The following is a 16375-nucleotide window of genomic DNA, read 5'->3' on the forward strand; positions in this document are numbered from 1 at the left end:
AAAAAATACTTATTACATATTTCTGCTTATATAAAACTTACGTCTATCATTCTAAGCTATCCTAAATGTAAAACAATAAAAGTAGCAACCTCTTAAGTACTTTTATATCCTCATAGTATCTTTTATTACTCTTTCTCCATCTAATTCAATGAATTCTTTTGAAACTAAATAAATTCTATCATCTCTTCTTCTCTTTATATTAAGCTCTTAGCATATCTATCAGTATCTAATTAAACAATCCCTTTGTCCCCTTATCTATCGTAATTCTATTCCCTTCTTCATTCTTCTTCTTACTCCTTATTAAAATGAATATTCCTATTAGATAACTCCTTACATCTTATTAAAAATAAAAAATTCTTTACTCTCTAACTAAATCTTAATATCCATTATTATTATATCCATCTCCCCTCTTATACACAACATACTATTAATTAAATAAACAACCCACCTATGTCCTATTAATAGTATTTTATTATTCCACCTATCTCACTAATCTTCTCTACTTCTTCCACTACCTACATTAACATCACCCATAATTATAATACCATTAATTCAGTTCAAACATTTTGAAAGAATATTAATAATGCCTATAATTTTCTTTCTCTAGTTATCTCATTTCCCATTTACTATCCATTACTATTACATATTATCTTAGTTGACTCATTCATTAAATACTTCCTCTCACCTACTAATTATTTATCACTTACTGTATTTACTGTCTTTATTATTGTTATTACTTCTCATTAACTATAGCTCATCTGCAAACTTCCATCTGTAAAGGCCAGTCCTATACATTCGAGCGAGTTTTCTACAATTAACAAATTTATTTGATTTAGGTTAAATTTAAGTACAAAGACACTAAAATTAATTCTAATGTTTCCTACAAAACAGAATTATTTTTCTAGAAAATTATCCACCAAAAAAACCCTGAATCATAGAAATTTTCAAGACACATGCTACACAAATAAAGTTGACAAAAACACATCTCATTTATTTACTCAAAAATAAGGAAATAACAAAAAAGTCTCCTCTGACAATCTAATAATTTCTTGCTCTAGCATAGTTTTGGCTCAAAGTCAGAACTCATTTCATAAAACAAATCATACCAAAATCCTATGGACAGCTCTCACACAGCATTATATGCAGGCAATAATATATAATGGAAACGAATGGGAAGCTCATATATATGCTACATAGAATGATTAAGAAAAATGAGATAATTAAGAGACGAGAGGATACTTACGAAGGCGTGGCCTTCGGGTTGGACTTGTGGTGGAAGGCGAGCGACATGGAACGAAGACGACCGGCGATCTCAGTGAAGGACGGGCGCTGGGCCGGGTCGGGCGCCCAGCACTGCTCCATGAGTCTCCTCCACTCGGGATCGCACGAGGCGGGAACCGGCGGTCTTAACGTGTTGCTCACTATACCCCCTGCATCTCCCCACGCGCCGAGTAAGACCATGATTACGATCATACGATGATGATGATGATGATGATGGCGATGATGCATGGTATAAACAAATCTAATCCGCTTTATTCCCCTAGTAATGAGTTGCTGCAGCCATGGTGGATAACGGAGATGATAGTGGAGATGATGATGATGTTGGAAAGGATGATGATCATGATGGTATAAATGACGGAGATGATGATGATGATGATAGTGGCAGTGATGATCTTGACTGTGAGAATGGAGATGATCAAATCTTATCCCCAGCATTCCCTCAATTCCGAGTAAAAGATAGTGGAGATGATGATGATGTTGGAAAGGATGATGATCATGATAGTACAAATGATGGAGATGATGATGACGATAGTGGCAGTGATGATCTTGACTGTGAGAATGGAGATGATCAAATCTAATCCCCAGCATTCCCTCAATTCCGAGTAAAAGACAGTTGCAGCTACTGCACCAGATAGTGAAGATGATAGCGGAGATGATGCGGATGTTGGAGATGACGACGAGGATGATGATAATGATCAAGATGATAATGATGGGGATGATGAGGATGATGACAATAAAGAGGTTGACCCTGAAGATGGAAATGATGCAGATGATGAATGTTAGAGTGACTGATGATGCTGATAAAATGACGAAGAATGATGACGATGATATTTAAGAATGATGATGACCGCAACACAAAACTAGATACATGTACATGAGACATTATGATGCAAACGATGCAAACCTATGAAAGTATACAAGTGAAAAAAGGGGATATATAATGGCGCATAATTATATATGGCGTACACCTAAGAAACAATAATGCTGACAATGGAGAGGATGCATCACAAATACGCGTGCCCACACAAAAGGATGATACTGATGCGCGAATGTAGTATAAAACCATATGAAATGATGATAATGCGTATCTAACAATACATTCCCGTAATAAATGATGTTGATGGACATCATACCGATGCATTTCTACCCATGAAAAAAAGATGATGGCGAAGATGATGCATATAAATAAAAGAATTGTGATGATTAGACATGCATGCATTTCGAAAATTATCGGAATTGAGATCTTCAACAATCAATCAGATTCCCACCGAACATAAGCTAATACCTATAATTGCGCCATAATGCATGTTTGCATAAGGTTCCTCGCCAGTAAGGATCTCCCACATCACAATACCAAAGGAGAACACATCCACCTGCGCATTAATTCATTAATTAGTAGCTTTAAATTACCCCGATTAAAGCCTCGAAAAATTCAAAATTGACTTGAGAGTTTAATAGCTAACAATGTGAAAAGAAAGGAACACCTTCTCAGAGACTTTGTTGCTGCTGCCGTTTAATAGCTCAGGGGCCATCCAAGGCAGCGTTCCTCTCACTCCACCCGAAACCAGGGTGTTGCGCTTTATTTTCGACAAACCAAAATCGCCAACCTGAAGAAAATTTAAAAGAACAAGCCATTAAAGAAAGATTTATCAAAAATGGAAAAATATTTAGGGTAATAAAATTACCTTGCAAATAGGACGCTGAGGGTCTTTGAGGTTGACCAGCAAATTATCGCACTTCAAGTCGAAGTGAACAATACTTTTGGAGTGCAGATACTCCATGCCGATCGCCGCATCCATGGCGATGATCAGCCGTTTACGATGGTCAAGGTACCTGCCATATGCAATGGAAATTCTTAGCCTAATGTACATTTTAGAAGCAATGGTAACATTGAAATTTCCCTTTCACAGAATCCCCTTAATTTAAATTGAGTATGATTCTGTAGAGTTTGGCTTTCCTCTCTTCTTGATCTCGTTTCTCTATCTCTCTCTGTAATCCAGGAAGGATAAGAGGAGATTTTGGGGAAGAAGGATCATGGACAAGAATCAACAATATTTACTCGTGGAAAAAACTAACTAGTTACAATTGGGGTTACATTGGCTTTATAGCCTCTTAAACAAAGGGAAATGACCGTTGGAGTCCAACGGTCATCTTATGACCATTGGAGTCCAACGGTCACATTAGTGGCTGCTCATTAGCAGTCACTAATGGGCACTGTCTTGCTGGGCCGTAGGGACATGTGACGCCCAATGGGCCTGTTGAACTAACACTCTCTATCTCTCCCTTCCGCACATTATCTCTCTAGAAACAAGGTTCTCTGGATTATTCTCCGATATAATAACAAAGGGTACGGTCCTACTGCAGTATCACTTAATTTTATCATAAATGGTTTATTTATTCCACAATAAAAATAAAGCAGGAAAAATAATTATTTGTTAGATGCTGAAAAATTGTACGGTTCTGCTGAGTTGTCACGTTTAACGACCAGCAAGGGTTGATTCATGATAAACATCTTCTGAGGACATATAATTCAAAAAGAAGAAGAGCTGATAGCTCCACATGTGAGGACTGAACCACACGTGCGAGGCTTGAATAAATGGCGGGAAGAAGCTATAAATAAAGGAGAAGCCTTGGCGAAGGAGGGGAAAAAGCAATTCTTCACGAAGTCGCCCGGAGATCCTCTGCTGCAGCTGCCGATCCGGCCAGCCACCCTAATCAGATGCCAGATCTGACTATCGCAGATACGATATTCCTGTCATTCTTCTTCGATCTTATCTCCTCCCTCTCCACACTGTTATTTCCGTGACATTCCGCATCATTGCAAATTGTTGTTGGAAGCGAACTCCTATTGAGTACTATTTCGGTGAATACACTCTCAGTTTATCGGTGAATACACTCTCAGTTTATTAGATCCGCCGGAACTCTAACAATTCATCACGTAAGATAAAATAAATCAGGGAGCTTGTTTACTTCGCACAACCAAAATGTCCATAATCAAGAAAAGTATAGATACTGAATAATTATTTTTGAAGTTTAGCTATGGTTCCATTCATCCCATAAGCTGAAAAACAGCAGGGAACTTATTTATCCAACAAAAAAAAGAGTAACTTTTAAAAAAACGAAATCCTCCAGGTGAGTAATTAATATTATAGAATAGCAAAGGTTGGAACGATTCAATAAAACCAAAGAAAGCAGGAAACTTATTTGCCAACAAAATGAAATATAATTATATTTGTAGAAATAAAGCAGGAAAACATATTTCAACAGAATGACAAGTCATACCGATTATTGCGCAATAAAACGTGCCTAAGAGATCCGTTGACCATATATTCAGTGACAGTGGCAAGAGTGGCGCCAGGCCCATTTTCTACAACGCCGTAAAAGGCTACCACGTTTGGGTGATGGAGTTTAGAGAGGATTTCCGCCTCCCGCCAAAAATCTTCAGTCTGAAAAATTATTATTAAAACAAAATGAAAATCGTAAATAGATATAATAACAGCGCTGAGTGTATGATAAATTTTCATTAAGGACGAATGCAAAATGCTATGAATGAAAAATGGAAAAGATGTACAGTACACTTATTCATAATCTCATTATTTCAGAATAAATAATATTTCCAAGTGCCAATTTCGGGGGCCAGGGGGAAGAAGAATTTAAAATAAGAATAGAATACAGAGTCAAATTATTCTTGTCATTCGTCACAGTCACTCAGCTCCGGTCATAGACGATTTTGTCATTCTTCCCAAACACTGGTCCGTTGTGAAAGAACCCAAAGAAAACTTTGAGGATTTCACTGGATTTAAAGTCAAAGAATTGGTGGCTAGAGAAATTCCACCTGAAATCCAAGTCTTCTCTCGTATGGACTTGTGTCCACTGAAGATGAAATAGTTTTAATATAATGAAAAAATTGTTAATGAGGTTTCCCAAAAGATTTTTTAGTGCCCAGAAGACAATTAGTCCAATAAAAAGATGAAAATTTTCATGGCACATACATTAACAATCCAATGCCCAGAATGAATTTCTTCTATAAAATGAACCCTTTTTCAAAGAAAAAAGAAAGATCACCTGAAATAGGTGATCGATCCAATATTACAGAGAAACAAGAGTTACTTGAATTCATTTAACTTTGGAAGAATACCATGGCATAGCCAGAAAATCTTCCAGAAACTTCAGATGAGCGAGAAGAAAATTCGTCATGACAATGAAATATTTCGAAGTTAAATTAAGAGAGGAGAATAAGCGACGAATTAACAGTCATCACATATCTGAAACATTACCAATCTCTCCTGCTCAGATGAACGGCCAGTGAAGCAGCTCTTCTTTATTCTTTTTATTGCAACATCGGTGCCCCTCCACTTGCCATGATAGACAGTTCCGAAAGTCCCAGAACCCAGCTCTCTCATCTCCTCCAGATCCTCGTTCTTTATTTGCTGTCCATCAGGCATTGAGATTGTTGAGACTGAGAGAATTAGATGTAAATAAAAAAATTTCGGGGAACACAAAATCTGTAGGAACATTTCTTTAACTGGGTATTATTAAAGTGACAAATAAATAAAAAATTCATTTATGTGATTGCAAATACATGAAAGACAAACAGAAATCCCGCATGGGGTATTAATTGTAATGGAGAACCGAAAATTAGGAAATGCAAAAGTACTTTTCCAAGAGAAAAGTTAATTTCAGTGGATTTAAATCCCACAATTTGAGAAGACAGAACTCCAATTCTAAACGATATTTGGTACAAAGTCTGGATAAGGACCTAAAAAACACAGATAGAGTGCACATTTACAAGAAAGCAGTCAAGAGATCATCAAGCATGCACAAATGAGTGATTTAGTTTACAGGTTAAAAAGTAGAAGGTAGAAGGTATGAGTTAATTTAAGGATAAAAACATAAATATGAAATGACATAAAAAATAAGGAAATAATTTAAGAAAATGTTGCAGGAAAATAAAAACTAGTGCAGTTCTACTGAATGCCCGACTGGGTGTCAATTTTAAAGAATAACTTTGGTTGTTATAATGTCTTTAATCTGGAGGTACCATCTAAAACAGGCTGCTAATGTGTTTGCAACACTCAACATATTTCTCAAAAAAATTAAATATTTCTAAGACAGCTCACTAGGGAAGATCAGCCCAGATTGGTGATAACCCGACTAGCACAAAAGAATGATCTTAAGACTTTTGAAAAACCAAAGAAACAAATGACCAAGAAATAGTTGAAGGCATAAAGTCACCTGAAATCTCGTCCGATCGGCATCCTTCAAAAAGATGTCTGAAACCGGTCCACAGGCATTGGTAAACTCCACCTTCATTCCCTACAGGCATTGAAGAATAACTTAAACATACTAAGTGAGAAAGCATAAGACGCAAAAGAAAATATCCGAAAGCAACTTGTCAAAATATAGAAAACTTTATTTCACGTACTTTTGAAAAAAGCCTTTCAAAGAATTCTGAATTTTGACAGGTCGGCAAATTAACAACCAGTGAATCATGAACCCCACTAAAATATATTTTCATCTAATTTAAAGAACATGAGATTTTCCAGCCAGGAAGCCTTTACCTCATACTCTGATGGAAGAACCAAAGGTTTCTCGGCTTTTATAACATCCCCTTTCTCATGGGCGTGAGCCCGAGAGCCAGTAACATTATCATTACCGGCAACATTAATAGCTGCATCAAAGTTGAGCGGAAACTCATAAGACACTGGTCCGATGTTCCGATCATTGGGCTGCACTGAAGTGAAAGGAATCTGATCTTGATCAATCAGAGAAATATCTTTCCGCGGTTGATTGAACTCATCTTGCGCCAAGTTCCTGAAGAAAGACCAGTGCTCTGGTTCAGGGTTGTGCATATCCAAGCTTAGCGCAATATCATCTTGCCCCAAAGTATGGCCCATTGAAGAAGAGTCAGGGGCCATTCTAGCTTTAGAAAAAATATCAGAAAGCAGATCTCGCGGAAATCTATCCTCAATGTCGATGCATATATCTGGCGGGAAGGAGCTCACAGCAGATTTCTCTGCCCAATCAAACTGTGACACCGTGGGTTGGCCCTCGACGTTCTCTACATGCATTGATTCCTTGGGAATCTCTCCCCAGTGAAGTTCAGATAAGCTGGATGCAGGGTCATCTTGTTTCCTATGAAAGTATCCAATCTCTGGTGGCTGAGGTCTTAGATTTCCAGGAGCATCTTCTGTCATGACACAGTCCAGAGGTTTTCTAGCCTCACCATCAAGAAAAATCATATCATCTTCATGGATCTTTTTCCCCTCAAGAGTTGATATAACAGAAGTTGAGTCAGAGTTCGGAAACTTGTCACCAATGATGTAGCTCTGGGCATTTCTGATAGCATCCCTTGGGCCAAGGGTTGTAGCAACCTCGCTAATACCAGCTTCTTTTTCTGGGGAACGCCAATTTTGATTTGTTAAATGAGGACTCATCGTTTTTGAAACTTCTTTCTCTGGGGCCGGATTAGGGCACAGAATTGGGTCAACCACATCCAGCCGCTTTTCAAATTGCGTCAAACCATCTCCAACAGAAACCGAGTCCAGACCTGGATGCTTGGGAGTGGAGGCATCAGACTGGGAGACGGTTTGAGTTTCATACACTGGATTAGATGTGGATTGAAAGTCCGGCGTCCGAAACTGAGTGGATATTGAATCATCAGATTTCGACAGTCTATGCACTGAATCAAACTGACCGCGGGGGATCATTTCTGAGCGGAAATTACGGAAATAAATCGGTCCATCATCAGGGGTAACAGCATTAGCCTCCGTTTCAATGGGAGAAGAAACATGCGCTTGAGCTCCAGATACGTCACGATCACCATAGTTTAATTCAGCAGCTTGGGATTCCTCTCTGAAGTCAAGTGGTGGCATTTTCCAAACAGAAACTTCAGGTTCGGATTGATCCTTAACTTTTGAACCAAGAGGGGATGCCCTCAAATCTTGGATCATAGAGTGGGAGGAATCCTCTGCCAGAATGCGATTTTGAGAAGAAATTCCCTCATGATGATGAGGGTATGTTGTTGTATCCAACCTTGAAGCTACCTCTCCGGTTTCTTTGGAGATGACCTTTGTATTACTGTCTTCCAACTGAGCATTCTGCTTCGCCTGAAGACTGTCACGAGGAAGACCATCATTGGGCAGTGAAATAGAAACTTTACCATATTTTTCATTATCAGCAGACAGCGATGGTGGCATGTGAAAATTGTTATTCATATTATTGACTTCAGCATGTCCAGAGACCGCCAAAGGGGTCGAAACAAAATGTGAAACTTCAGGCACAGGTAGCTCCAAGTTAGACATTTTTTCAGTCTTGTCATCATGATCATTATTGAGGTTCATCACATCTGTTTTGTCAGTGGAAGATCTTCCATGGCTGACATCCATGCCATTAACGGCAACTACATACTGGACTTCAGAATCTCCATCCATGCTGTTGAGGCCAAACTGCATATCATCGCAATCCAAAGATGAGAAAAGAAATATTCTGAGTTTCTGGGATCCCTCACTGCTAGGTAGTACACTATACTCTTCCATCATATTCTGCAGATCCTCGTCGCAAGAAACAGACACTAGTGCATCGAGATCCTCACCCGGAAGCTGATACTTTATTGCATGAACTTGGTTGTAGATTGATGATATTTTTACAACAAAGTCCTTCCAGGATACATCATTTGCTATGCGAACCATGCGTGTTTCGCCCCCAACATACCTCAGCTTTCCATCAGACGGTCTGGGTAAAATCTTGCCACCAAAGCTAAGTAGAAATTTTCTAGATAAGATCATCTCAGAAGCCGCCGTGGAGACATGCCCTTGAACATTTCTTTTACTCTCAGATCGTAAGACTTTTTCAGTGGATTCAGTCGACCAGCCCTTCTCTACAACTGCATGCAACGAAGGATTGGATCCAAAATCAGAATCTGGACTGAGAATCCCTTTCTTACTTCCAGACGCAATTTGAGGGGACAGCTTCTTAGGATGTGCCCGCTCTCGCATGAACTCAAGTGCAAACTCTTCACCAGTTTGAATCGAGTAGTTTACTGGACTGACTTTACCTAGTTCTTTGACTTCAATTGTTCTAGAATGAGCATCATTTAAAGGGGAAGATCCTTGAATGGGCCACTGGTTTGTGGGTGGCAGCCCACCAGCCCTCTGCTCCATCACTTCACAATCAAGTTTCAAAGTGCGGATAGGATTTTCAGAGGATTTTGCTAGCAGCTCTAAAGAGACATGCTCACACAAAACTGATGTTTCCGACACAAATGGATTTCACAAGTTGTTTAAGGAAAAACCTGCAAGCAGAAAGAGGTGCCATGATAGGATATTAGTAAAGATTAGAACATGTGATGAGTGAAATAAAAATATTAAATGAGACCAAGAAAAGAAACTTTATTCTGCAGAATGACAAAACATAGAAAGTATTCTTTTTGGAAAATATGTGGAAGATCACCCGAGAATGACAAAGCATCAAAATATTAAAACACGTGAGAAAGAGAGACATTTTAAATGACAAAAAATGGTCGAAATTCGCTTGATGGGCATCAGACGTTACACAGTCGATTAAATTACATCATACGCCTTTCAAAGTATCTACATTTTTTAACTTTAGAACACCATAGTGATTGTTTGTACCCCTAAATGATTCCTAGATCCAAAGATCCCATGGACAAACGTCATGGTAACTAAACCCTGAATAAATCTATCTTGCAGTAAAACAGAAGTATGACCAAAGCACGAAAACTCTTTAAAAATCATTTTTTCGCTAAAGCATTAACGGTAACAGGAAAGTAACGTTTCAAAAATCATTCACATTCACCCTTTCTAGAAATGTAAAACAGGAGAAGAGGCGATTCCTTCAGAAGAGAATTTTTTAAGGTTATTATATAAGACTCCATCAGGAAAACCAACTGTATGATTACTACTATTTTACCACTGTGACTCCCTCTTTATTACTGTTGCATGGCACAGGGATGATAAGTATAGCAACTGAAGAACAAAAGGCAATAAAAGATTTCGGCAGATAATCATGAAGGGGCGTGTCACTCTCCTACGCAAAAGAGACAATTCATTGCATGCTTTTTTAACCTCACGTCTGAATTTCAGCTGATTTAGATTTTTTTTCTTCACTGAAAGATGATACTCAACTGTGATCGGAATCAGAGAATGTACTGTCGTGGAAAAGAATATAACTGAGGAATGGCTGACGGCATTTATTCATAATTCTTACTGAGGCAATTCGGGCCTTAAGATAGATCAAAGAAGGTACACGGAAGAACCCAAATCGCAGGATCAATGTTAACTACCATATTTATCAATCCCGCAAACTAATTAAAACCTCTCACATCCATGAGAAGTCAACATGTATCATCGCATCTAATTTCACGGATGATCCAAGATTGAAACCTGAGAAAAAATTTCAGGGCATCCCAAACCTATACTGAGAAAATTAAAGCATTAAAAATTAACACAGACACCGTCGGAATAAAATATGTGAAGACAGATAATAGAGGACCTTACTCGTAACATTTATCATTAGAGATTTTCAAAAGGATAATCCAAGACTAAAACCGGAGAGAAAATTTCAGAAAATCCTCAGCGCCAATCACCAAAAAAATCATGCAAACGACGTACAAAACTAACTCAAACAGAGCCAGAATCAGAGATTAAAATCGCCAGCAGAAGAAGGCTAATTATTCACGAAAAAGAAAAAGCGTAACTTACGACGATCGATTGAATCAGTTCAATGCTCTTCCCAGGACGAAAGGAGAAAAAGAAGACTAGTAGAAGATCTTCGCGTATATCTGCACCCAGTCATAAAATTCACAAGATCCTACTCATATGAAAATTATTCAGAGAATCTGCTGACAACCAAGTGAACAACGCAACCATAAAATTAACACAAAAAACGCCAGAATCGGACAAGAAAACCGCCAGCACGAGCAGAATAATCACGAATCCAAAAAAAAGAGGAACTCACCAAGATCGATCGAACCGCAGCTCAATGTAGTGCCAAAGATGAAATCAGAAGAAGAATAAGAAGAAGATTTGGAGTTGGAGAAGATCTTCGCGCGAAAATCCAGCAGCGAGTAATTAAATTCGGAGAATCCGCAGCGCCAATCGATCAAACCGCCACATAAACAACGCAACCATAAAATTAACACAAAAGAAGCCAGAATCAGACAAGAAAACCGCCAGCACAAGCACACTAATCACGAATTCATTAAAAAAAAAAAGGAACTCACCAAGATCGATCGAACCGCAGCTCAATGTAGTGCCAAAGATGAAATCAGAAGAAGAATAAGAAGAAGATTTGGAGTTGGAGAAGATCTTCGCGCGAAAATCCTGCAGCGAATCGGGCCGCCGAGCGCCGCCATCGACGAGTTGTTCATCGCGAAAAGTTCACCCCTTTTAATCCGCCCTTGTGCGATGACCGTCGGGTGGGAAGCTTCAACCATACCTCTAACGTTTTATTATTACTTTTTTACTCATTCCTAGCAGTTGTTGTCACCGTGTAAAGGCTGGCTCGATGACGGACGACGGATGACTCTGGATTATGACGAGACGGATGATATGTGCGGACCGCTTTGCAGGATGACGGACGACGAATGACGGTGGATGATGACGGGACGGATGACTGTGGATAGTGAAGGGACGCGTGATGGGTGCGGACCGCTGCGTAGGTCGGACGACGGATGACGGTGGATTGTGATGGGACGGATGATGGGTGGAAGGACGATGGATGACTGTGGATCGTGAAGGGACGAATGATCGGTGCGGACCGTTGTAAAGGACGATGGACGATGGATGACTGTGGATCGTGACGGGACGAATGATCGGTGCGGACCGCTGTAAAGGACGATGGACGATGGATGACTGTGGATCGTGACGGGACGAATGATCGGTGCGGACCGCTGTAAAGGACGATGGACGATGGATGACTGTGGATCGTGACGGGACGAATGATCGGTGCGGACGCCAGCGACGGCGGACGGCGATGGATGACTGTGGATCGTGACGGGACGAATGATCGGTGCGGACCGCTGTAAAGGACGATGGACGATGGATGACTGTGGATCGTGACGGGACGAATGATCGGTGCGGACCGCTGTAAAGGACGATGGACGATGGATGACTGTGGATCGTGACGGGACGAATGATCGGTGCGGACCGTTGTAAAGGACGATGGACGATGGATGACTGTGGATCGTGACGGGACGAATGATCGGTGCGGACCGTTGTAAAGGACGATGGACGATGGATGACTGTGGATCGTGGCGGGACGAATGATCGGTGCGGGCCGTTGTAAGGGACGGGGGACGATGGGTGACGGTGGATCGTGACGGGACGAATGATCGGTGTGGACCGTTGTAAAGGACGATGGACGATGGATGACTGTGGATCGTGGCGGGACGAATGATCGGTGCGGGCCGTTATAAAGGACGATGGATGATGGATGACTGCGGATGGGTGTGGATGGCTTGAAGGATGACGGAGGACGAATGACAGTGGATGGAGACGGGGACGGATGATGGGTGTGGATGGCTTGAAGGATGACGGAGGACGAATGACAGTTGATGGTGACGGTGACGGATGATGGGTGCAGACGTCTTGAAGGATGACGGAGGACCAATGACGGTGGATGGTGATGGGGACGTATGATGGGTGCGGACGTCTTGAAGGATGACAGAGGACGAATGACAGTGGACGGTGACGGTGACAGATGATGGGTGCGGACGACTTGAAGGATGATAGAGGACGAATGACAGTGGATGGGGACGGTGACGGATGATGGGTGCAGACGGCTTGAAGGATGACAGAGGACGAATGACAGTGGATGGGGACGGTGACGGATGATGGGTGCAGACGGCTTGAAGGATGACAGAGGACGAATGACAGTGGATGGTGACGGTGAGAGATGATGGGTGCGGACGTCTTGAAGGATGACGGAGGGACAAATGACAGTGGATGGTGACGGGGACGGATGATGGGTGTGAATGGCTTGAAGAATGACAGAGGACAAATGACAGTGGATGGTGACGGTGACAGATGATGGGTGCGGACGTCTTGAAGGATGTCGGAGGGACAAATGACAATGGATGGTGACGGGGACGGATGATGGGTGTGAACAGCTTGAAGAATGACGGTGGATGGTGAGGGTGGCAGATAATGGGTACGAACAGCTTCAAGGATGACAAAGGATGGTGACAAGGACGTATGATGGGTGCGAATGGCTGTGTAGGATGACGGACAATGGATGATGGAGAGGCGGCCACTGATGGAAGACGATGAGGAATGACTGATGATAGACGATGGTCTACACCCTATCGCAGATTAAAGGGTGAACTTTTCAAATTTCACTACGACAAATGACAGATGACAGTGACAGAGGACGGAGATGGACAACAATGATGGACGATAGACGATGGAAATGGACGGCTGATATATCCTAATTCAAGCATGCAATCATACACATTTTAGAGTCATTTTGGGATCCCTTTATGTGTATTATCTTCAATTTTACAATTATTTTCTACTCATGCACTAAATGGAAAAACTAATAAATTAATGTATTTAAATGTAATTTTTACATATTTTAAAAATCCAGATATTTATTAGTAAAATGTGTTTCAAACATTGTTAGTATTCATGAGATTAATTCTCCCTCCAGTATCTCGGTCTATGCTTTTGCAAGGAAGAAGTCAAAGTTGAAGAAGGAAATAAAAGAGATAAAGATAGAGGAAGGAAGGATATATATACATATATATCAAATAATAAAAAATATATTGATTTTAGGCAGCAGCTAGGGCTGAGCTAGGGGCAATAGTGCTCGAGCCAGCCACAAGCGAGCGAACGCAGGGTGCTCATGCCCACCCGCAGCCAGCAAGGGGCAGCACCCAACGCAATGCCTAACAAGCCCAGTTGTTGGCACATAGAGGCACAAAAAGTTTCTGCATAGAGACCCAACTACATGCCCATTAAGGCCCCATCAAGAGATCAATGCATGCGCACTAGATGGAAGTCATTTATTTGATTTGATATATAATATTGAATGAGATTTATAAAGCATAACTTTTCCTTAAAATGTTCGTTATGAGATTGCATCTGACTACCTCTTTCAGCTCCACACTGGGTCGGGCTGATAAGGATGAGAGTGATTGCGGCCCAATGGGCTGCGATCTTAAGAAGAATAGAAATATTGACCATGCCTCAAGTCAACCTGGCCCAAAGCTCAAGTCATAATGGGCTTTCTTAAATATTCTGATCTAATAGCAACCATCTAATCTTCTTAAAAAATATCATACAGTGAGATTTAATACACACAATTTTTTATTTTCTCTCTTTTGAAGAGTTTTGATTGGTTTCAGGATGTTGATGCGGTTGAGGGGCTACACAAGCTGGCAAATCACAAAGAAGGATGGTGAAGAGGCAGGGTGACAGGACGGGTGATGGACGGCTGACGTGGCTAAGAGGTTACACCATTAACAATCGGTCCACAGCTGTGATTTAATCGCAGGCATTGAAACCCATTCTAATGGTGATCAGATGATGGGGGGAGGAAGAAATCCCATCCTTCTTCACCCCCAACCATTGTCCTCGTCAGTCAACCTGCGGAGGCCACCGATGAGGGGACCACAGATTGATCCAACAGCCCCGAGGGAGCCGTTGGATGAGATCTAACCTTTGGAGGGTTGAGAGAACCCTTCTCGACCCCCTTAAAGCATGATTTGGAAGGCTTAACGAGCTATCTTTATTGCAGGAAAAAAGGGAGACGGTGAGGACTCTTGAAGATAGTCTAGGAGCTTGAAGAGATGCCGTGACACGCCTCAACCAGCTTGAAGCACGTTGAAGAAGGACAAGAAGGATCAGGGCTCAAAGAATTGCGTCAAGACGAAAGAGAAAGACAAGGAATGCACACCGAAGTTAGGGGATTACGGAGGGGCCCTTCCATTGCTGCCTTTTGAATCACGACATTCGGTGAGTTCTGATTTCCATTGATCAATCTCCCAGATTACCATCTCCATGATTAGAAAACAATCATTGTGATTGTTTTAGGAATCATAAGTTTCTCTGTACCTTTTTCATACTTGGATTTGTTGAGGCATTCTGTCAAAAACCTGCAAGGTATCGACAAAAATACCAGTATTTTCTACGATTTTCCTCTTTGGGGCCTCCTATATTTTGTCCTCTTTGGGGCATTCCGTCGAACTCCTTCAAGGTGTCGACAGAACTACCCCCAATTCTCCCCATTTTCAGCCATAAAAAATATATAAAAATATATAAATACATGTATATAACTATATAGTAACTACAACATCTATGTAAGTCATAGCCTACTATTATAATCAACTTGGTAATAATATATATTCATTCTTAATATTCTTATTAGTCTTTTTACTTTCTCTTAATACCTCTCTCTACCTAGTTATTCATATTATAAACTAGATAACCCCTGTTCTCTTAACAAGTTCATTTGAGCTTGAAATCTTAGGATATATCTAAGTATTTTTCTCTCATTCTAATCTGGATTTTAGTTTATACCTAATTCCTTATTTCAGTTATCCTGATAGTACTTCTCCTCTCTCTTTATTCTTCTGCCTACATCTTATTAAACCCAAACACCTCTATAAACTGACTACTTAAATCTTATTACTATAAACTCTTATTCCCTATCTAACTAAAATCTTAATATCGTTATACTTATATCCACTTTATATTTTCATATAGCTTACTACAAATTAGTTAAATAACCTCCTAGCCCCATTCATATAATTTTACTATTCTGTTGATCTTATGAATATTGTTTAATTCTTCCACTAATTACACTAACATCATTGTTAACAATAACTCTATTAATTCATCTCAATATCCTACTTTCCTATGGTCTTAAGATCAATAAAAAGCTGTAAATAATATCTCATAATTTCTCTGTTTGTCTTGTTCCCTTTCTAATCACTTACTATTCATTATTATTGAATATTATCTTAACTTATCTAATCCATTAGACACTATCCCCTAATTACTAAATACTAATCCCATCTTACATTCACTATTTTGAGTACCTTTATTACTACTTGTTAACTATAACTCAATTA

The 16375-nt window shown here is 40.2% G+C and overlaps 1 protein-coding gene across 5 annotated transcripts; it reads right to left on the reverse strand.

Moving 5' to 3' along the window:
* Window positions 1-970: 970 nt before the first annotated feature.
* LOC144704191 (RAF-like serine/threonine-protein kinase 24) lies at window positions 971-11712 on the reverse strand. Of its 5 annotated transcripts, XM_078576488.1 has the most exons (11): window positions 11525-11712; window positions 11260-11344; window positions 11004-11083; window positions 6843-9574; window positions 6517-6597; window positions 5559-5711; window positions 4564-4727; window positions 2967-3114; window positions 2766-2888; window positions 2567-2654; window positions 971-1430 (listed from the first exon to the last, which is right to left on the reverse strand). In XM_078576488.1, the coding sequence occupies exons 4-11, from the start codon at window positions 9441-9443 to the stop codon at window positions 1240-1242; spliced, it is 3549 nt and encodes a 1182-aa protein (XP_078432614.1). In that variant the 5' UTR covers window positions 9444-9574; window positions 11004-11083; window positions 11260-11344; window positions 11525-11712; the 3' UTR covers window positions 971-1239. The 5 variants fall into 5 exon arrangements, with proteins under 5 accessions (XP_078432614.1, XP_078432615.1, XP_078432612.1 ...); XM_078576489.1 differs by lacking the exon at window positions 11004-11083; XM_078576486.1 differs by lacking the exon at window positions 11525-11712 and having other exon boundaries at window positions 11260-11418.
* Window positions 11713-16375: the final 4663 nt, after the last annotated feature.

This window comes from Wolffia australiana, chromosome 6 (genome assembly GCF_029677425.1).
Source record: "Wolffia australiana isolate 7733 chromosome 6, ASM2967742v1".
Classification (NCBI taxonomy): Eukaryota; Viridiplantae; Streptophyta; class Magnoliopsida; order Alismatales; family Araceae; genus Wolffia; species Wolffia australiana.

What these genes read in the sequence shown, in the direction of transcription:
- LOC144704191 (XM_078576489.1), bottom strand. Translation starts at nt 9,443, where the DNA reads ATGGAGCAGAGGGCTGGTGGGCTGCCACCCACAAACCAGTGGCCCATT. An exon ending in CCGATCGGACGAGATTTCAG is followed by an intron (nt 5,712 to 6,516) that starts GTGACTTTATGC and finishes CCTGATGGACAG; the next exon opens with CAAATAAAGAACGAGGATCT. An exon ending in CATCTGAGCAGGAGAGATTG is followed by an intron (nt 4,728 to 5,558) that starts GTAATGTTTCAG and finishes ATAATTTTTCAG; the next exon opens with ACTGAAGATTTTTGGCGGGA.